This window comes from Chiloscyllium punctatum, chromosome 11 (assembly GCF_047496795.1).
Source record: "Chiloscyllium punctatum isolate Juve2018m chromosome 11, sChiPun1.3, whole genome shotgun sequence".
NCBI classification, from domain to species: domain Eukaryota; kingdom Metazoa; phylum Chordata; class Chondrichthyes; order Orectolobiformes; family Hemiscylliidae; genus Chiloscyllium; species Chiloscyllium punctatum.
This window is the reverse complement of record NC_092749.1, coordinates 73,610,694-73,634,414: the sequence shown is the minus strand read 5'-3', so window position 1 is coordinate 73,634,414 and position 23,721 is coordinate 73,610,694. Positions and strand designations below refer to the sequence as shown.

Here is a 23,721-nt window from a genome sequence, read left to right as displayed (position 1 = left end):
AAGACTGCCTACCTGAAAAAGCTCCTATCTGCATTGAGTTCATCCATCCACTCAAACAAAAGTGAGAACTACCTTTTGAAACATGTTGATGACCTCCTTCTCAAAAGGTACAAAGACAAAAATTACACAAAGTAGCATTTTGAGCTTGAATTAATTTGGTACAATAGATAAACCTCAACCTCAAGAAACATTTATACAAAGATTATGATCAAAAATCAAGATGTTAAGAGTACCTGCATGTGATGTGCATGTTAGTTAATAGAAATCTAACTGTTCTCTTGATTAAGAAATCAAGTTAATAGGATTTAATACATTGATGTTGCAAAACTCAAGAGAATCATTATATCTGCAACATCCATACGCAAGGCAACACTGGGAACTAAAAACTTAAAATATATATATAAATATATATATATTCACCATAGACATCACACAGGTGCACATTAGAAAATTATAATCATATCATACACTTATCTCTCAAAGTCAAAGGATGGAAAAAACCTTGAACAGCACACCTGCAATTCTCCACTACATATTGCAAATGGCAAAGAAACTACTTCCCTTGTTTCAACAGACAGATGAGTGGCAAGATCATGCAACAATCCAAAAGTTGTTTGTTATTTCTTTTGAAACTTGAGAGAGTCTCTCTCTCTCTCTCTCTCATGCACACACTTTGCATGAGAGGCATAAGAAAGAGGTGTTTCATTAAAACTATAAGTGGAACAAATTCCAACAGAGTTTCAATTCAATTTCATAGATAGAATCATTCCAGAAGCCCACTTATACAATTGTTGAGTTGGATTACACATTATAAATCAGTACATCATGAAACTTCTTTTGTATAAAATAAATCTCATTGTTCAACTGTCACAAGCTGGAACAGTTCAATATTGAAATTAGGCTTTTAAACTGGAAGGACACAAGTCTATCCATGCCAAAACTACCAATCTGTGTAGTTTTTAGTTACAAGAAAAGTTATGCATTTTCAGAATATGCAACCCAGAACAACTTTAAGACAACAACAGCTAAATATAGACACAAACATTTGTAAAGCAGTTTAAAGAGAATTCAAAGTAACACTTACTTCTGTATCAAAAGTTGCTCACACCAACATCTCCCGTGTGGTTTAATGCATCCAGTGGCTAGACACTTCATAAAACAGTTGTTCAAACTCCAACCCTGTTTCCACAAAGCAAAAGTGAATGTGCTCCATTGTTTTCACTGTATTAATAAACATCACTTAATTGACTTCCCTGGCCAAGTTCATTGTTCACAGAAAATGTTCCTGTCATGTTAGCAGTCTGTTAAATAGTACATGGGTTTGCCAGCCTCATAGAAATCATGCAAAAATGCACAAAACATAAACCTTATAAAGCAACACAAATAAAATTAGATAATTACCTGAAAAATCCAATACAGGCACCATTAAGCTGACAGTACAAGTTTAGTTTGCTTTCAACAAGTTACTGCCAACACACTAGAAAAAGTAGGGTGGAACTCTGTCCTCCTCTCTAGAATGTTTGTGTTGCCAAATCCTTGAGTGGTCAATTGATAGGAGAGCCAGCTACACACTTGCTGCCTCATCAGGTGTCTAAACAGCAGCACTGCATAGCAACTAATAACTCATACATCCCTGACAAGAGGGAAAATCTCTATCTAGACCAACTCAAACGCAGGAAGAATGTTTTGTATTGTACAAACATCGTACCAAGAGTACTGCTACTGCTAAACCCTACCCTCAAGCAGTGCAACCAATGTCTGACCCACCTATTGATAAAGTTACGTACTGAAATCAGTGGGATAATCATTGCACACAGCTGCTTGGCATTTGCCATAAAGCAGCAGCATTCAGCAACTACAGTTAAGACAAAAGATGCAAATGGTGTGTTGTGGTGCAAATTACAAAAGGAGTTCACAAGAGAAGAAAAATTGTGAACTAAAAATAAAGATGGGGTATTTTGTGACTACAAATTTCATGCATTTGCCTTGTGCTTTAGTGAACAATTAGTCAATGGCCAATTAAAATGTCATTAGTAGAGACTAGCAGGTGCCTGCCAGTAAGTGAGCCAACAGCTTTGTCTTAATGAACAGAAATGCAAAAGAAAAATTTCTGCTTGGCTTAAAGCAAACAATAAAGTGATATGCATTCACAAACTTTTGCACTAATTTAAACACCCTTCAGCATATCAGCGGGGATAAGTAGCATACTGCCCTAATCAGTTTAAAGCAAAGAAACCACTCATGCCATTTACACTGTGATGGACATTTACATAAATTAAGTGCATTTTTCAAAAGTGAAAATGAAGTACAATAAGCAAAGCACAAGCTATATAAAAGCTTTTAAATTTTGCTGAATGGTCAAAGATAACATATTACAAACTGGAATAAACAAGTTTATATGTATTTTACAATCATTTTACAACTACCTCAGTGCCTTTGGAATCAACCTAATTAAAGTTATACTTTGTACGTAGCATGTGAATTGTACTAGGAGCAAAGAGTGAAAGCCTTTGCAGTAAACAAATGATTAGCACATACATGTTAAATCACTGACAAAGGAAGGAACTGCATAATAAGAAAACAATTTATTGTAGTGAGGATCTTGTATTATGTTTGTAGTTCACTGGAAACATAAGTAGAACATGAGGTAGACTAAGGGTAAACTTGAAAGGGAATACTTCATGCAACCTCGCAGCTCAAGTGTCAGGTCTAAACTGCCTCCCCAAGCTCCTGTCTGAGTCACCTGACCACCCCTCCTCAAAAAATGGGGCAGCGCAAACCACACACAACATCTTGAATACACAGAAACAAATGCAAACTAAAATCAACATGTATAATTTTGTATATTCTGTGCACAGATTCTGGTACCCATCCAAACAGAACTGAATTAGATGTTACCAGTTTTCAGGATCTGTACCTACTAAACGTCTAAAAAAAACTGCACAATTAAATTGCTCACTTTAGTAGTCCAAGAATCCACAGGAAAGAAATACAACTAGTGTATTGCTTTCAGTAACTTTTTAAAATTGTGTCTGAAGAAAAGCTCATCTCTATTTTCTGCTCACATGAATGGTATATAGTTTATGAAAGGCAATCTGCACCTCCCACATCAGGCCCCTAAAGTCACTGCAGTCGTTTCAACTGAAGGAAATTACCTCATGAAGGAATTCCAGGGCAAGTTTAAATGAATACATTTCCTGAAACAATTACATTTGCCTGACCGTTATAAAATGAACGACTCCACGCAAATTTGAGTGCTGGATGAATACTGGGCAAACAAAACAAAAAGTTGAAGGACAATTAAGAGAATCATAAGTGAATATCAGAATGTTGTCATCTTCTGCCATGAGGGGTTTGATGCTATTGCATTAATCATTGAATCCTAGAACATTTAATTTCTGTAACATCAAAAAAGGTGACTTTAAAAATATTTTTGAACATGATGAATGTTTTCCAGTAGTTTTGCCAGTTATCTGGAAATTATTGTTTTAATCCATTTGGTTGAAAGCCACCATCTGATGTGGACAACATCTGATTTGTATTCTGTTCGAGGCCGGATTCTGGTATGGAGTACACACAAGTCACTAATCATACTCATGCCTTAAAGACAAAGAGAAAAAAAACTTACATATTCCATACAGTAGTCTTATCTTTTGCCAACATTTCTGTTTTTGAAATACTTTATCTATTGTCCCGCAACCTCTGATGTTACTCATGCAGAATCTAAAACACAGGTTAGATCATTTTCTCATTCATTTTCCAGGATTCAAATTTGGGTCCAGCACGCAATTACTTTTCCTTACCTACAATTCAGGAGCAGGAGCACGCTCCCCAAAATACTGAATTTTTCTTTCTCTGACCTCATCACCACTCAAGAACTTGGGTAGAAGTTATGCAGAAATTGTGATAGTGTGTGTAGATTTTTTTTTCCATCTTGAATAGTTCCACCTACTTTTCTAATAAACGGCAAGCTAACATAGAATTAAATTAGCTCTATTATCCATTGCTTTCTTACACAAAAATAGATTTACTACTTCCTAATGGTAGTTCTTCCTTTTTTTGTATCAAAAACTCTCACAATACATTTAAAATGCATTGTTTTTACACTAACTATAAGGAGACCACAACAATTCTGATGAACATGCATGAAAGATTTTCAAGTTTGACTTATTTTCAATTTCAACTATTGGTTTTTGTTTCTTATGCGAACTATCATGTGCAATGTTTCATCCAAGCTGAAGTGGAATGCATAGCAGCAGCTGAACAGGGATAGGGATGGGGTAGTAGGAACAGGGCCAAATAAGCATTTCCAACATTCCTGATACTCTAAACATTAAAAATTTTAAAATATACTTTCAAATAGAAAAGCCCAATCAGGTTAAAACACTGGTATTATCCTTCAAGAGCTGTTGAGTGCACACATGTGGAGGCAAGTCCTTTTCACTCAGTGTTTCCTAAAATGGTCTGTAAGTGTGAACAGCAGTGACTAAAATGAGTGCCTTATGCTCCTGATTTTGCGGCAAATAAAATTTGCTCCCTTTAAATGACAGATTGGAACAGATGTCTGCCTATTCACAAAATGACAACCTGGACAACAGTATTGTTCAAAAAACCTCACCTACAAAAGAAAATAGAGTGGTGGTCAATTACAGACAGTTGATAACTGGACAAGTGGAATTCAAATCCCAGAAGAAACCCACGTCCTACTGTTTACTAACACTATCAGTCTCCATGAAAATCTTGTACCAGCGAAGTTCTATTAATGGGTCTTCCTCCCCCTTGGGGCACTTAACCTGGATTTGGTTGCAAGAGAGTGAATTATTCATGCATGTGGCTAATCTTATCATACGTACCTAAACAAAGCACTGTGGTAGGGTAAAGGTGCCTAAGAATGATGAGATTCTGCCTTCACAGGATGCTCACAAGAGGCTACAGAAAGCTGGCCAAGCTAAGGAGCCCAACTTTGTTTTAATCTTTGTAGCCCAAAGCTCAGGATAATTGTGTGGTTTTAACTGCTGCCTAGGCTGGGATTAGCTGAGCGAGTACAGACTGTAGATTGAAACCACAACTTTCAGTCTAAAATGTTTCAGTCACGCAAGACCTTGGGCTGTCAAGGGAGTTTGAATGATTCAATGCGAATTAAGTAATGAACTCAACTCTGCCACAGAATTTCCATGTTCATACAATGTTTAAATTGTTACTGAGTCAAGGCAATGTTTAAAAGCAACAAACATTTCTATTTATGAAAGTTTAGTTTGATAACTTCAGTCCACTCAGCTCAATTGTTGGTGCCCCTTCAATATTTGTTTCATTCACCTCAAACATCTCCTCTCCTAAATCCAAATACAAAAGGAAACACAATTTCTGTAGGAGTTTATTACAAGCAGATGCAGGAAGGTCATCATGAATCTATATGCTTCCTGTATCACAACATGAGGCTAAGTATGTAAATCTTTGAGAGAAAAATGCAAGAATTCAGTTGTTAAACTGTTTAGGCTTAAGAAATTTCATACTACAGGATTAATTTTAAAGTTTAGAGCTTCAATACTGCAAATCTAAATTAAAATCAAAATTAAGCATTCTAATAGACTATAACAGTATTTAAAATCATTCATACATACAATTTGCAGGTATAAATAATTTTAAGAATTAGAATCACGACAGTGTGGAAACAGGTCCTTCGGCCCAACAAGTCCACACTGACCCTTTGAAGAGTAACCCACCCAGACCCATTCCCCTGTCTAAATGTACCTAACCTAGACATCCCTGAACACAATGGACAATTTAGCATTGCCAATTCACCTAACCTGCATATCTTTTGGACTGTGGGAGGAAACCAGAGAACCCAGAGAAAACACAAGCAGACATGGGGAGAATGTCTGTGTGGAGTTGCACAGTCGCCAGAGGCAGGAATCGAACTCGGGTCCCTAGTGCTGAGGCAACAGTGCTAAGCACTGAGCTACCATGCCACCTCAAAGCTCTGAATGTTTTGTCAGAACATTCTAGTTTGGTAGTTTATTTAAGATTTACTTGATGATAGGGTATGGTTAATGGAATGAAGTGAGGAGTCACGGATATCATCTGTCTTGCTCGGCTACAAAGGACCCAGGCTACAGAGTTTTATGGAAGTCTCAACTGTCCAAATTCAGCTGTAGAAATGGAAAAAAAAAGGAAGAAAGAACGGGAAAGGTGGGTAGGAGAAATGAATGGTACAAGGACTTCACAAGTATTACGAATCATAATTCATGGGTACCAAACACTTCTACCCATGAATTGTTTATTAAAACACAGTCAACTGCTGTATTGTCGGAAACCAATTCTTAAAATAGAAGTGCAATAATGACTAGATCATCTGATTAGTTGGAGGGATAAAGTTTGGCCAGGACACCAGGGATAACTACCCTTTGGAACACACACATTCCCCCATTTAAAGTGTCTTCTTACAGTGTGCTTTGTTTGAGCAGTTTGCAAATTAGGGAACTTATCTGAATAGTTGTGCCAGCTATGGCCCCATGATGTCCATTTTCATTTTAGCGCAATTTCTACAGATGCGCCAAGAACTGTGCCATACTTGTACATGCTCAGTCTGCTTTTATAAAGCACTTCCTGTCTCTTCTCTTTCCAGCTCTCCCTTTTCCCTTCCTGCTCACCATTCCCATCACCTGACATCCTGTTCCCACTTGTTCATCGCTCCCCTCTCCCAATTCCAGTCCCAAATGGTTTACCCACTATTTTGAGAGAATGTGACTCTTGGTTCTAGACACCCCAAGCAGGGAAAAAAAAATAAACACTGTCTCTGCATCTAGTCTTTCCAGTCCAATTTAAATCATATCCCCTCAATCTTCTAAACTCCAGTGGATACAAGGCCAGTTGAACTGACCTATCACAGGACAGTCCTGTCATCCCAGATGTCTGCCTAGTGAACCTTTGTTACACTCCCTCACAATACTCTAGCTGTATCTCAATGCCCTGTGTAACTGCAATAAGACACCCTGACTTCGGAATTCAAATCCTTTTGCAATGAAGGTCAATATACCATTTGTCTTCCTAATTGCTTGTTGCGTCTGCCTGTTCATTTTCATTGATTAATATACAAGAAAATCTTCATACCCGTCATTTCCCTATACAGCGAACTTTGTTTTAACTAGCACCTTATGAACCAGCACTTGATAAACCAAAAGTTATATACCTCAATTATCAATAGTGTACTGTATTATCACAACATCTGCAATGTCCAAGGAGTCAGTTGAGGGTGTGAGAGAGTGAGAAAGCTCTCTGCTGGTAAATTTCATTCAAGGCAAAGTTACGTTATTTAAGTGATTAGTGTGGTTCAAAAAAAAGTATGACAGTGACGTATAAAACCCCTGCGTTGTTTTTTATCACTTACTATGTTTCGTACACCCACCACTCTCTGTTTAAAGAACCTACCTCTGACATCGCCCCTATACCTTCCTCCAATCACCTTAAGATTATGACAGCCATTTCTGCCCTGGGGAAAAAGTCTCTGGCTATCGACTCTACCTATTCCTCTCATTGCCTTGTACACCTCTATCAAGTCACCTCTCTTCCTTCTTCTTTCCAGTGCGAAAAGCCTGGCCTCTCTCAACCTCTCTTCATAAGACATGCCCTCCAATCCAAGCAACATCCTGGGAAATCTCTTCTACACCCTCTCCAAAGCATCTACATCCTTCCTATAATGAGGCAACCAGAACTGGACACAATATTCCAAGTGTGGTCTAACTAGGGTTTGATAGAGTTGCAATAAAATCTGACAGCTCTTAAACTCAATCCCCTTGTTAATGAAAACCAAACACCATACACCTTAACAACCGATCAACTTGGGTGGCAACTTTGAAGGATCTATGGACATGGACCCTAACATCCCACTGTTCCTCTACACTGCAAAGAATCCTGTCTTTACCCTTGTATTCAGCATTCAAATTCGACCTACCAAAATAAATCACTTTGCATTTATCCAGGTTGAACTCCATCTATCACTTCTCAGCCCAGTACTGCATCCTGTCAACGTCTTGTTGTAGCCTGCAACAGCCCTCAACACTATCTATAACACCACCGACCTTTGTGGCATCGGCAAACTTACCAACCCACCCTCCCATTTCTTCGTCCAAATCATTTATAAAATCTTTAAAGACCAGAGGCCCAAGAACAGATCCCTGCAAGATACCACTCATCACTGACATCCAGGCTGGATACTTTCCATCCACTACCACTGGCTGTCTTCTTTTGGCCAGCCAATTCTGTATCCAGCCAGCCAAATCTCCTTGTATGCCAAACCTAACTTTCTGAATGAGCCTACCATAGATAACCTTATCAAATTCCTTACTGAAATTCATATATACAACATCCACTGCTCGACCTTCATCAATTTGTCGTGTCATATCCTCAAAGAACTCAAAAGGCTTGTGAGGCATGACCTGCCCCTCACAAAGCCATGCTGACTACCTTTAATCAAGCTATATTTTTCCCCAAATAGTCATAAATCCTAACACCCAGAATCCTTTCCAGTATCTTGCTTACCACAGAAGACAGACTGACTGGTATGTAATTCCCAGGGATTTTCCAATTCCCTTTCTTGAACAGAGGAACAACATTCACCTCCTTCCAATCATCCGATACTACTCCCATGGAGAGCGAGTACGCAAAGATCATTGCCAGAAGCACAGCAAACTCATTCCTCACTTCCCGCAGTAACCTTGGATATATCTGGTCCAGCCCTGGGGAGTTATCCATCTTGATGCTTCCCAGAATTTCTAGTACACCCACTTCCTTAATATCAATCTGTTCAAGTCTATTAACCTGGTCCACAGTGTTCTCACTGTCAATAACGTCACTCTCTCGAGTGAATACTGAAGCAAAACAGCTATTTAGGGCCTCCCCTACCTCTTCAGATTCTAGGCACATGTTCCCTCTTTGAAAGAAACAGAATATAGGCCATGAGTCCAGGAAATTTGTGAAAAACTTAATTCATAAATTAAATTAAATCAGCTTTACGACCTTAGCAAAATTACTCAAATTTGAAGTATTATTTTACAGTCTTGCCCAAAGGCTCCTTTACTACAAGGTTGTTAGTTTTACCATTTGGCAATAAGACATGGTAAATTAAAATAGACTGTTGACTTCTCAGCTTACTGATCTAGAAACTACCTTGAATGCATTCCATAAATTCACGATTACCACACATTAGTTTTCCCAGAACATTGGAAGATTAAAGTTCCCCTGTGGCTATATTATCCTTAATATATGCATTTTAATTTCCTGATTTATGCTTTACTTGACAGTAACAGCCATTAGGGAACCGACAAACTAAGCTTAGGAGTGTCTTTTCACATTATTGTGGTCTGAGCTCCACCTATTCTACATCTTTGTTTTTCTGAGTGAGCATCTTCTCGCCACCGTTTCTATCCAGTCCTTTATCAAAGCTAATCCTTTTCTTTTGCTCATTTTGCCACTCCCTAAAAGTCAATTTTCCAGCAATATGTAGCTCCCAGATTCAGTAACTCTGCAATGAAGTCTTTGGAATGGCTATTACATTTCTAATTATGTTCCTGATGGGACTATTTGCTGGGAAGATAGGATGGAGTTAAATCTTGATAGAGGAAGCAGTCTTACCAATGTAAAGCGATCAATGATAGGTCAGTTCTGTGATTATGACCTGGTGATTCCTCACAAGCTGTCCATAAATTCAGAAACTTGTATTCTACAGCTGACAGTACTTGTAAAATTCAGAAACTAAAATTTCTAAATTTATTGGTTTACCAAATCACCAGACTAAATCTGCAGGATCATTAACTAGTCGTTTTAGGTCTCCAATCTAAGTTTAAGCATAAACATGCGAAAAAAAGGGTGAGATTATTGCACTTTTCAAAAAATCTTGTACTTAGTCACAAATACCAATGCAATGAAGTATATGCAAACATCTACAAATATTACTTATGGTCAGTGCTATATTCATATTTTCCCCCAAAAAGTCCAACATTGAAATTTTTCAATTTCAAAAGTTCCACAAAAATGCTCGTGTTCACAAATTCTAATCTGAAGACTTAAAGTCTATAGTATCTACCATATTAAGAAAAACTTGACTTTCAAGCAGCTAACATACTTACAAAGCTGATGACTCTTTAAAACCAGAAAGACAGAAGCCCCTTGTCCTCACCTACCACCCCACCAGTCTCCATATCCAACGCATCATCCTTAAATACTTCCGCCAACTCCATCTAGACATTACCACCAAGAACATCTTCCCCCTCCCTATCCCTCGCTGCCTTCCACAAGGACTGTTCCCTTCAGCAGTCCTTGGTTTGTGCCACACTCCCACCGCCCCCCTGCCAAATCAAACCCCCAGGAATCTTCCCCTGCAACCACAAAAGATGTGAAACCTACCAGCACACCACAACTCTCACCTCCATCCAGAGTCCCAAGCAGTCCTTCCAGGTGAGACAGAGGTTCACCTGCCTCTCTTCCAACCTAGTGTACTGCATCAGGTGCTTCCAATGTGGACTTCTTGACATTGGAGAGAATGAACATAAACTTAGGAAACTGTTTGCTAAGCATTTCAACCGGGCCCGCAGGGGCTGACTGGACCTCCCAGTCACTGCCCATTTCGATTCCCCTTCCCACTCCCTTTCCAACATGACCATCCTTGGCCTCCTACATTGCCAAAATGAACCACTTCGCACATTGAAGGAACACTACTGCCTACAGCCCTGAGGACTCAATATGGAGTTCTCCAATTTCAAATATCGTCCTTTCATATCCCCCGACTCCCTTCCCAGCCCCTCCCCATCCTTTCCACTTCTCCCAGCTACCAACCAGATTCATTCCTCCTACTGACCAACCAGGTCATACCCTCTACCTGTTTTCCCCTAACCCCACTTCACCATCTGGCCCCGCCTTTACCTGCAGCTCCCCCTCCACCCACCCCAGTTCTGAAGAAGGGTTACACCCGAAACATCGACTTCTCTCTCTCCTGGTGCTGCCTGGCTTGCCATGTTCTTCCTGCCTACTTTAAAACCACTAAAGCAGTGTCAGAGTCACAGAGGTACAGCACTGAGAAAGATCCTTCAGTCCAACTTGTCCATGCCAACCAGATATCCCAATCTAATCTAGTCCCACTTACCAGCACTTGGCCCATATCCCTCTAAACCCTTCCTATTCATATACCCATCCAGATGCTTTTTAAATACTGTAATTGCACCAGCCTCCACCACTTCCTCTGGCAGCTCGTTCCATACATAGACTACCCTCTGCATGAATATGTTGCCCCTTAGCTCCCTTTTTATCTTTCCCCTCTCACCCTGAACCAATGCTCTCTAGTTCTGGATTCCCCCACCCTAGGAAAAAGACCTCATCCATTTACCCTATCCGTGTCCCTCATGATTTTATTAACCATGATAAGGTCACCCCTCAGCCTCCAACACTCCAGGGGAAACTGCTCCAGTCTATTCAACCTCTCCCTTATTACTCAAATCCACCAAACTTGGCAATATCCTTGTAAACCTTTTCTGAATCCTTTCAAATTTCACAACATCCTTCCTAAAGCAGGGATACCAGAACTGCATGCAATGTTCCACAAGTGGCCTAACCAATGTCTTGTACAGCCACATGACCTCCCAACTTGTATACTCAATGCTCTGTCCAATAAAAGCAAGCATACCAAATGCCTTCTTTGCTATTCTATCTACCAGCGACTTTACTTTCAAGGAGCTATGAAACTGCACTTTTGTTCAGCAACACTCCCTAGGACCTTACCATTAAGTCCTATTAAGATTTGCGTTTCCAAAATATACATTTATCTGCCACTCCTCAGCCCATTGGCCCATCTGATCAAGATCCCATTGTAAATGAGATAACCTTCTTCATTGTCCACTACACCTCTAATTTTGGTATTGCTGAGATGCTGCGGTGCAGTGATGCTGAGAAGTCATATAAACTAGTAAATCCATGTAACTACAGGTGGTTGTCAAAAGAAGTTATTAATAAATGTCAAACAATTTGTCTTTTAAAGGATTATTTTCCACCAGGATCAAAAATCACATGCTAAATAAACACATGGTGTTTAATGGTGTTGCATGTAGCATATTTACCAGATATTATGTTTCGAATTTCAAACACTTCAGAGTGTACTTTAGGATAAGGATAAGAGACAGCAAGCCAATGAGACTATAATTAAGTACTAGTAAATAGTAACTAAAAATTAGTGACTAGCACCCATTTTCAAGGAAGGCAAGGTACCCACTTTTTGTATCAGTGGGGAACAAGGAAATGTGGTATGGAGAAAAGAAAAGTGCCATCTGACTTATATGCCAAGTGAAATGCCAAATCTTGGAAATCGGAATTCAGAGAAGTTCATAGAATGATTTACAAACATTCCTTTACCTGGAGCTGATATAATGGATGGATTTATGAAGGGTAAATCATATTTGACTAATTTGCTGGAGCTTGTTGATTATGTAACTAGCCAAGTGGATAATGGGGATCCTGTGGAGGTAGTGTATGTGGACTTCAAGGCAACATTTAAGAAAAAAAAGTCACAAAATGTATGATCACGTGGGGTTTGGACAGGTGCATCATCCATGACCTTCCAATTATAAAGGTCAGAAGTGGGGATGTTCACTGATGATTGCACAACATTCAGCACCATTTGTGGCTCCACAGATACTGAAGCAGTCCATGCAACAAGATATGGACAATATTCAAGTTTGGGCTGACAGCTGGAACTAACATTCGCACCACATAAATGCCAGGCAATGACAATCTCACCATTGTCCCTTGACATTCAAAGGTGTTACTATCGAAGATCTCCTCTCATTCAGGGGTTCAAATTGAGGTATACAAGATGCTAAAGAGGATTGACAAAGTCAACATAGAAGGGAAGTTTCCTCATGTCAGGCAATCTAGAACAAGAGGCTGTAGTTTTAAGATAAAGGGTAGAAGATTTAAAACAGCTGAAGAGGAATTACTTCTTTCAAAGGACTATGAATCTGTGGAATTTCAGAGTGCAGTGGATGCAATGATACAGCGTAAATTTAGGGAGGAGATACAGATTTTTAATTAGTGACGGGTTGAAGTGTTATGGAAAGTTGGTAAGAAGGTCGACTTGAGACCAAAATAAGATCAGTCATGATCAAAGTGAATGGCAGAGCAGTCTCAAGGGGTTGAATTGTCTACTCCTGCTCCTAGTTCTTATATTCTTATGAAATAAGTGACAGAAGTGTGGACTTCTCTCCCAGAGAAAGCAGATGTTAAACCACTTTCTTTAAAATTAGATTCTGTTATACTATTGGCTAGCAAAAATGAAACTTCAGCTAAGGCAGGTGGATGGAGTTAGGTCATAGTTCAGCCATGATTTCAGTCAATGGTGGCACGAATGGTGAGCTACTGTTCTTTTATTTCTAATATTCAAGCACTAATGTTCATTGAACAGCTCCTGCAAGTGTCCTCACTGAAATCAGTTCCATCAAAACAAAGCTGGGATTTTTGTTTTATTCTTTCATGGGATATGGAAGTTGATGGCTAGACCAGTATTTAATTCCCATCTCTAATTTCCCAGAGGGCAGTTATGAGTTGATCACATGTAAGCCCGATATCCATAAAAAAGGACATCAGCAAATCAGATTTTTTTAAAATGACAATCAATAGTGGATATGTGGTCACCATTAAACTAACTTTTTAATTACAGATATAGCCCCACTGGTACTTGAACCTTTGTCCCCTCAGAACATTACCTTGGTATTCTTGGCTACTAGTCCAACGATGCTGCCACTACACCATTGCCTCCCTTAATCTTAAGGGTCTCTATTGCCTTTACCAACAGAATAATCAGGGGAGCTAGAATACTCAATCTAGAATAATAGAATGTTCATAATCTAGAAGGATGCCAATAGTCAGCTTGCAAATTTATTGTTGTTCAACTTCTGGTAAAGTAGTTCACTAAGTACCATTGTTTTTCCAGCTTGCCTCAGCAAGCAGGAAAGAAAGGTGCCCCAGGCTAGTTTGGTAAAAGAAATTTTCCATGCTTTTAGCTGCATTTCCTTTGTAATATATATCCTCAAATAAAAAATGATTATTCTGCAATCTCTTTGACTGTTCTTAATTACAAAAGAGTTTAAATTTCACTTTTTAAAAAGTGGGTGCATTTCCTGCCAGATTAATTTTTGAGAAAGATTATAAATTGTTTAATTAGTTCCCACCCAGATAAACATAATTTGTATGTGTTAGAAGGAACCACAAGAGCAGATGGTGCATCATTTGTTTTTTATCCACCATCCCAGACACACCACCACCACCCCCACCCCCAACTCTACAGGCCTCCAGGTCATGCAAAGAACACTGGGTTTCTTCTTAGATTCTTTGGTCTTAAACTAAGATGACAAAATTGCTAATAGCAACAGCCTATGTGACCTCTTCAAAAGTAATAAAGTAAAGCAAATTGCTTCACAGGAGCAATTCTGAAACCAAATACAACATTAAGCCACATATGATAATAATAGGTCACACACGGTCAAAAAGAAAAAAGGTTGTAAGTAATGAATTAAAGGGAGAAAGTGAGATGGGGAGGTTTAGAGAGAAAATTCAAGACTTTATTGCGAAGCAACAGGAAGTATGGTAATCAATATAGTGTTATGATTTAAATTCAAGAGGTCTTTGTTGGATGTTGTCAAAATTCTCAAGGATCATAGGCCTGTAGGAATCACTGCTGTCCTATAAACCAAGACATCAGCCTTCGGTTTGAGATTTGGTTTGGTGAAGATTAGAGATAGGAAAAAGCAAGGCCAGAAAAGGAGTTGAAATGAAGGATGAGGATTTTCTAAAATCAAGATGTTGCTTGACAGGGTAATGTTGACATATTAAAGATACAAACAAAGAACAAAAGCAGACCACTCAGCCCTTGAAGTCTGATCCATCATTCAATAGGATCATGGCTGATATGATTTTAACCTCAAATCTACATTTTGCATATTCCCTCTTTAATCCATTTCTAATCCTTTAGACTACAGGAGGATAGAATGGGCTGGTCAGATATGCTAATCAGTAGCAAAAGGAATTCAAATCTGGATAAACATGAGGCAATGCACTTGGAACAGATAAACAAGGCAAGGGAATACATGATGAACAATAAGATCCCAGAAAGCAGCAGATGGACCTTGGTGTGCATATCTACTGACCCCTTAACATATCAGAACAGGTAGATAATGCTTTTTAATTCATCAATGGGATGTGGGCATGCCTGGCTAGACCACATTTGTTTCCCATCCCTAATTGCCCAGAGGGCAGTTAAAAATCAACCATGTTGCGATGGGTCTCGAGTCACATGTAGGCCAGACCAGGTAAGGATGGCAGTTTCTTTCCATAAATGACACCAGCGAAACAGATGGGTTTTTCCTGACAATTGACAGTGGTTTCATAGCCACAACAGACTTTCATTTCCAGATTATTATTGAATTTAACTTCCACCAACTGCTATGGCAGGATTTGAACCCAGATCCCCAGCACTTTACAGGATCACTCTACCAGAAACATTAATTCTGATTTCTCTCTACAGGTGCTGCTAAACCTGAGCTTTTCAAGCAATTCAGGGTCTCTGGATTAACAGTCTAGCAATACCACCACTAGGCCATCGCTTACTCACATTTTTAACAAGACAGATAGCATATTTCCCTTTAATCAGTCGAGGCATAGAGTTTTAGAGCAGAGAGGTTATGCTAGAACCGTATAAAAACCATCAGTTAGTGTGCAATTCTGAAATCCTCAAAGGAGAAATGTGATAGCACTAGAGAGGGTGCAGAGAAAACTTACCTGGGTTCCTGGGCTGGAGAGTTTCTGTTATGAAGAGACACTGGATGGATTAGGGCTGTTTTCCTTAGGCGCAGAGACTAAGATGGGACATAATTGAGATGCATAAAATTATGAAAGGGGAAGAGACCTCTCCCTTTGATACAGGGATCAATGACCAGGTACATAGATTTGAGGTAAGAGGTGAAAGGTTTAGAGAAGATGGGAGGAAAACATTTTCATCCAGAGAATGATGGCAATCTGGAGATCTGCCTGTAAGGATGGAGTACGATAGGTCATAGTTTAAAAATAAGTGATTGTCCATTTAAAACAGATGAGGAAAGTTTGTCTGAATTTTATCACTCTTTACAATTTATTCTTAACAATTTTTTAAAGGCAGAAATAAATTTGAAGTTTTTAAAAAAACATTCATTACATTTTAGAAGTATTTAGATGTGCAGTGCAATGACAAGGCAAGCAAGGTTATGAGCAGAGTACTAGAAAATGAGATTAGAATAGTTAGATGGTTGTTTTTTGACCGGTGTGGACACAATGTATACTGGGTCTTTATCTTTGTTGTAGATCTCTGACTCTAATCGATCTCTGCCTTTAAAAAAAATTTAAAAGATTCTGTATCCATCGCCTTTTCAGGATGGGAATTCCAGAGTGACAACATTCAGACAAAAACAAAGTCCTCATCTGTTTTAATGGACAACTCCTTATTTTAAAAATTCTGGTTATAGTTAAATTCTCCCACAAGAGGAAACATGTTTTCAATTTCCACCCAGTCAAGTCCCCTCAGAATCTTGTGTGTTTCGGTTAAGTCACTGACTCTAAACTCCAGAGGATACAGGCCTTATGGCACAAGGCTACACGGGCTGGATGTTCATTTCAGGAACTAATGTGGTTAAACCTTCTCTCAACAGCTTCCAATGCATTGATATCCTTCCATACACAACTAGCACTGTACAGAGTGCTGGGCTGTCTCACCAATGTCCTGTGTAATTGCAGCAGAACATTTGCATTCAATTCCCCTTGCACTAAAACAGAACGTTCCATTAGATTTTATGATTATTTTCTGGACCTGCATACTTCTGTGATTGAGGCAAAATGCAAGCGGACAACTAGATCTCTCTGCATCTTCTCACCGCATTTTGGGAAAGCAAATCTTAGCAGGACTTTTACAATTAATGGTAAGGTCCTAGGGAGTGTTGCTGAACAAACAGACCTTGGAGTGCAGGTTCAGAGCTCCTTGAAAGTGGAGTCGCAGGTAGATAGGATAGTGAAGGCGGCGTTTGGTATGCTTTCCTTTATTGGTCAGAGTAAGGAGTACAGGAGTTGGGAGGTCATGTTGCAACTGTACAGGACATTGGTTAGGCAATTGTTGGAATATTGTGTGCAATTCTGGTCTCCTTCCTATCGGAAAGATATTGTGAAACTTGAAAGGGTTCAGAAAAGATTTACAAGGATGTTGCCAGGGTTGGAGGACCTGACCTACAGGGAGAGGCTGAACAGGCTGGGGCTGTTTTCCCTGGAGAGTCGAAGGCTGAGGGGTGACCTTATAGAGGTTTACAAAATTATGAGGGGCATAGATAGGATATATAGGCAAAATCTTTTCCTGGGGTTGGGGAGTCCAGAACTAGAGGGCATAGGTTTAGGGTGAGAGGGGAAAGATATAAAAGAGACCTAAGGGGCAACTTTTTCACACAGAGGGTGGTAAGTGTATGGAATGAGCTGCCAGAGGATGTGGTGGAGGCTGGTACAATTGCAAGATTTAAACAGGCATTTGGATGGGTATATGAATAGGAAGGGTTTGGAGGGATGGGCCGGTTGCTGGCAGATAGGACTAGATTGGGTTGGGATATCTGGTTGGCATGGACGGGTTGGACCGAAGGGTCTGTTTCCATGCTGTACATCTCTATGACTCTATTTAAAAACCATTTTATCGCTCTGTCAAAATGGACAATTTCATAGTTTACTACATTGTACTCTATTTGCCACATCTTTGCCCATTCACTTAAGACTACAAAAGGGATAGAGGAAAGTTTTTTTCCCTTCACAACTCTATTTTCTACCTAACTTTGTGTTACCAGGAAATTTAGCTCCCATACCTTCAACTCATTCAACCAAATCACTCATATAAATTGCAAAGATTTGAGGTCCCAGTTCTGACCCCATGACACACTACTTGTGTCATCCTGGAAAAGCTCAGCATGTCTGGCAGCATCTGTGAAGAGAAATCAGAGTTAACGTTTCAAGTCCAGTGACCCTTCCTCAGAATTGACGTTAACTAGGAAGATGTTGGTTTATATGCAAAGTATAGGATGGAGTGAGGAAGGTCAGCAGTAAACGCTAGGTGGGGATAGACCCCAAAGAGAGAGTAGAATAGTTGGATAAAGGAGTGGATAATGATCTGGCTAGGAAAGTGAATAACTGCTAATGGAAACTGTTAGTGGCTAACAATAGATCGTGTGTAATGGCAGGCTATGTGATAACAAGGCCTGGTGTGGGGGGTTGGGGGCTAGTTCAGGCCCTAGAATTACTGAACTCAATATTGAGTCCAGAGGGCTGCAGGATTCCCAAGTGGATAGTGAGCCATATCACGTTCCTCAGTGACTGCCTCCTTCAGGTTCACCCCATGTAGATTCCACGTCCAGTTTCATCCCTCGTGCTTGGAATCCACCAGAGATCACAGGTATCTGGGATGCTAAACATTCCACACACAGTTGCTCTCACCATATCCTAAGATCCACACTCAATGACATGCAGCATCATATGCTCACGTTTGACCTCTCTCTCCAACAGCAATGCATTACGCTGCTCAGGGTTGCACCACTCCACAGTTTCACTTCATCATCTGGTCCCTTCTGTGCTATCAAGAAACTTTCTCTTTTCCTTTCAGGCATCAAGGCTCACAAGATACAGCAACTTGGGAGGTACCCAAGGCCTTCTGGAACCCTCCTCCACTCCCCTCTGAATCCATCCCCTCCCCCAATCTCACCACCTGTTGTGTGTGCACCATCCAAAGAAAAAAGTGGTGGGGTGGGGGAGAAATGGTCCAAGAACAGTAGTTTACTTTCTCAATACAATATTGCAAGCCTATTGACCACCACCTGCCTTACCCATCTCAGATCAAATCTAAAGTTAAATTTCACAACACCAGTTATACTCCAACAGGTTTATTCAGAAGCACTAGCTTGAGGAGCGCTGGTCCTTCATCAGGTGGTTGTGGATTGTAAGACACAGAATTTATAGCAAAAGTTTACAGTGTGATGCAGCTGAGATAATATATTGAAAAAGAACTTGATTGTTTGTCAAGTCTTATCTTTTAGAATTACTATGTTGGTTTCATTTCTTCCACATGTAATTCGCAGAACTTTTTAAAAGATACATTCTCAAGTGAACTCTAACAATAGGAGCCAGGTCAGCTCAGAAAATGCATTGAAGGTGTGAGGCTAAAGTCTGTCTGTGCCTCAATGTTCAGACTGATTCTATTTCTTAAAAAAGGGAATTCACATGGATTCATGCTGTTTTTGAGAAAAATAAAACATAATTCTGCAAGTACAAATTCACACCACAAACCTATATGTGCGCACACGTGGGCCTATATGTGTATGAGAGGGGGTCTGTGTGAGCGTGTAGGAGAGCAAGCGAGAGAGTGTGAAAAAAAAGTCAGCTTGGTGCCTGTGTCTACTGCAGCCATGAACCCAAGGTCCTGGTTGAGGCCATCCCCATGGGTACCAAACTTGGCTATCAGCCTTTGTTCGGCCATTCTGCACTGTTGCCTGTCCTTGTCATTGTAAACTTTTGCTATAAATTCTATGTCTTACGAACTTGTACTCCACAACCACCTGATGAAGAAGCATGCTCCCAAAGCACTTGCTTGCAAATAAACCTGGGGGGACTATGACCTGGTGATGTGAGATTTTTAACTTTGTCCACCCCAGTCCAACACCAAATACAGATCACATCTAGAATCTTTCCAATGACAACCACGACATACAGATCATTTACACACTGCATTATAGATATACTGTTTCAATTACCACCTCATAGTTAAAAGGAGACTGAATATCCATTTAAAGTAAAAAGCTGCAGAAAATGATAGAAGCCTTAGTTAAATGATAAACTCCCATATTTCAAAATCAATGAGAAAATTAACTGGATGTTGTGCACAGAGACCATAAAACATTTTTTCAAAACAATAATACTGACTTTATGATTGAGAATTAGGTCACAACTTCTGGAGTATTCCTTTCGGAAAACAGCTTCAATTCTTTATACAGAAGCTGGGAGGGAGGAGGGCAAATTCTAAACACCAAGAAAACCAATTATACATATAAACAATTACAAATTAGTGAACTTACAAACACACATTTTAGCACTGGTATTGCATTAACATATACAACAACAGGAACATTAAAACATTAGTCTTACAGTCAAAATTCTGGAGCCTGTGTCAGTTGTCTAACTTAAATGTTCATTGTCTTGATGATAAAGTATCTGAAGTATTTGAAGAGTTTCCAAACAAAGATGACAAGGCCAAGATTTACCAGTGTTACAGATGAGATAATTACCTTAAATTGAAGTGGAGCCAGACGTTCCATTCACACCCCCATGATTGACTGATGGCTCTAAAAGGTAAACATACAAATCAAGTTGTCTCAAGTACTTCACTGGAACAGAAGTTAAAATAGTGATGCTTAGTAAATTTGCTAGCTCACTGCGCAAATTCACCTAATGATGCAGTTCTGAGCTACAAAACAAAAGCATAGATCGGGATTATTCTCCAACTAGACCTGGGACACTATGTCCTTTTACTTGAGGTTACCCTCAGGTTCATGCAAATATTATATACACTCCCAAGGTAAGTATTTGTTGTATAAAAACTAGTTAAACATTTATTATTTTAGTTTTCCTAAATGGGAAAATGTCATTACTATTAGTTTAAGTCATTCCATTGCCTCAGTATATAGTCTCTTTGAAGCTCACTTTTATTGTGGATCTTAAAATTTATGCCTTCTAGTGGAAATAGTTATGCACTTTCATATAAATTCTTTTTTTTGAAAGCTTTTAACAAGTGTCCACCATTTTTGTTCTAATAAAAACATATTATTGCTCTCCTCTTAAATAAAGTCCATCTTCTCTATTTCATAAATCCAACAGTTATTTTAAAAAGAGATTAAATGTATAGTAATTTTTTTTTTAAATCCACAAATTGATATTTGCGCTTTGGTCTTAAAGCCAACTGTCCCTTAAGAAACCACCAATTTAGTTTTACCACAAGGAAAAACACTGCAAACTCCCGCTCCTGGGTGAACAGAAGCAATACTTAAAATTGTCCTTTGATGCCAAGCACTTGAGGTCACCATGGAGTAGCAGACTCAGCTTATACTCCCATCAGTGCTTTTCATGAGGATCCATCTGGTCAATGTACACATGGGCTCATGAATCAGTATAGCTCTGCAGTAGATGCAGGTGACCAACTGTTTAAAACCACAGGGGTGATGTAAATCAGGCTGAAGACCAGCTCAAGCTGACAAAAATCAATAGGGTTTGAGAGGTGACAATAAAATGAAGTGATCTATTATGCAAGAATAAAAATAGCATGAGGTATAAAGTAATCATTTAGTGCTAGCAGGCTTTGTTTAATACAGAACCAATTCCATGATGTTTAAATTAAGTATGAAGTTTAAAGTGATATTTAAGGGGGAATAGTGCTACCCGTATAAATGCTGGCAGAATAACGATTGTGTGATGGTCATACAATTAAGGCAGAAACAGAGACCCAATGCTCAATATCGTGTATTTTTCAACAGGTGCATGCAAACCTGGTTAAGATGCTAAGCTGACTGATGATTCAATTTTCTCTTTTTACTGAAACTAATTGCAAATTAATTCAATCAAAATGTAAATCGGGCCCTTACAAAATTGAAACAATTTAGTATATTCCCAGGGTTAATCATTCCAACATTAAAATACTGTAATTTGAAGCACTGCCTGTAATGACAGTTAAACTTTGCCTGTACCTGTATTATTTGTATTGTTCCACGCTGTCATGAGACAATTATAGTCATATAAAAGGTTAACACAAAGTTCTCACTTAAGGTTCAAGGCCTTGTAACTTCCCCTTATTTTGTGCTCAAAACATTCTTACCCCCTGCTTATGGAATGCAATGAATCCATGGATTCATTTCAGACATGGTGGGAAAAATTCTCAACCCATGTCAGAGACACTGACTTTCAGAACAGTGATCGTTTGTGCTGTACATTGGTGAATCTTACAACTACAGCATGCCTAGCAATTATGCATTGCTATAGTAAAAAAAGGGGCATTAATTCTGCAACATGGAAATTTAGATGACTAAAGCATGCAATGATGTTCTATCGCCTTTACCTAGACTCATATTCTAAAATGGGAGAAAGTGAGGACAGCAGATGCTGGAGACCAGAGTTGAAAAATGTGCTGGAAAAACACAGGCCAGGCAGCATCCGAAGAGTAGGAGCTCCTCGGATGTTGCCTGGCCTGCTGTGTTTTTCCAGCACCTCATATTCAAAAATATAAATCTAAGGTATTTTGATGGATTGGATGAATATTTGATTCAGAAATTAAACTCCAGTGTTAATAAATTCACCATAAAGTATCTTACAAGAATGACAACTATCCAGAAAAGGCTAAAGGAACTTTTTAACTTCCAGAAAACCCACCTAGGTGCAAACAGATGAAAAAAACTTAACTCCTATTGTTGCAGACTTGGATATTTATTTTCCTTCAAAAAAGAATTTCCCACCACGACCAACTAATTCAACCCACCACTTCTTCGATGTCAGGTAAAGCCATTAGTACATACAATTCAAAAGGTTCCACCAGAAGGAACTTTTGTTTAGGTAACATTATATTGTTAAATGAAATGATAGAGCTTTCATTATAGGTAGTTAGAGTCATAGATATATACCGCATGGAAACAGACCCTTCGGTCCAGCCTGTCCATGCCAACCAGATATCCCTACCCAATCTACTCCCACCTGCCAGCACCTGGCCCATACCCCTCCAAACCCTTCCTATTCATACACCCATCCAAATGCCTCTTAAATGGTGCAAATTGTACCAGTCTCTACCTCATCCTCTGGCAGCTCATTCCATACATGTACCACCGTCTGCGTGAAAAAGTTGCCCCTTAGGTCTCTTTTATATCTTTCCCCTCTCACCCTAAGCCTATGCCCTCTAGTTCTGGACTCCCCGATCCCAGGGAAAAGACTTTGTCTATTTATCCTATCCATGCCTCTCAATTTTGTAAACCTCTATAAGGTCACCCCTCAGTCTCTGACGCTCCAGGGAAAACAGCCCCAGCCTGTTCAGCCTCTCCCTGTAGCTCAGATCTTCCAACCGTGGCAACATCCTTGTAAATCTTTTCTGAACCCTTTCAAGTTTCACAACTTCTTTCCGATAGGAAGGAGACCAGAATTGCATGCAATATTCCAACAGTGGCCTAACCTGTGTCCTGTACAGCTGCAACATGACCTCCCAACTCCTGTACTCAAGACACTGTCCAATAAAGGAAAGCATGCCAAACGCCTTCTTCACTATCCTATCTACCTGTGACTCCACTTTCAAGGAGCTATGAACCTGCACTCCAAGGTCTCTTTGTTCAGCAACACTCCCTAGGACCTTACCATTAAGTGTATAAGTACTGTTCTGCTGTAAAATTTATTTATTTACATACTAGAACATCCATTTCATTCCTCTTTTCCTACTTGGATAGGTAGGAATAAACTCCAACATTCTCTTTCCTCCCCCTCCCCACCCCCAGAGTATACTTGATGGGAATATGGACATTAAAGTCTAAAGTACTGTTTCTGAAAGTGAACGTAATTCCCAGTTTGAAAATCCTCAACCCTTGTTTCTAAGGACTCTATTGCTTCAATCAT

General features: G+C 39.4%; 1 protein-coding gene across 1 annotated transcript in view; it reads right to left on the bottom strand.

The window, feature by feature from the left end:
• Window positions 1-23,721, bottom strand: part of tiam2b (TIAM Rac1 associated GEF 2b) — a 380,474-nt gene that overhangs the window by 315,984 nt on the left and 40,769 nt on the right. The window contains 1 exon segment of the mRNA XM_072581048.1: window positions 20,370-20,426. Coding sequence (XP_072437149.1) covers window positions 20,370-20,399 — 30 coding nt within the window. The 5' untranslated portion in view covers window positions 20,400-20,426.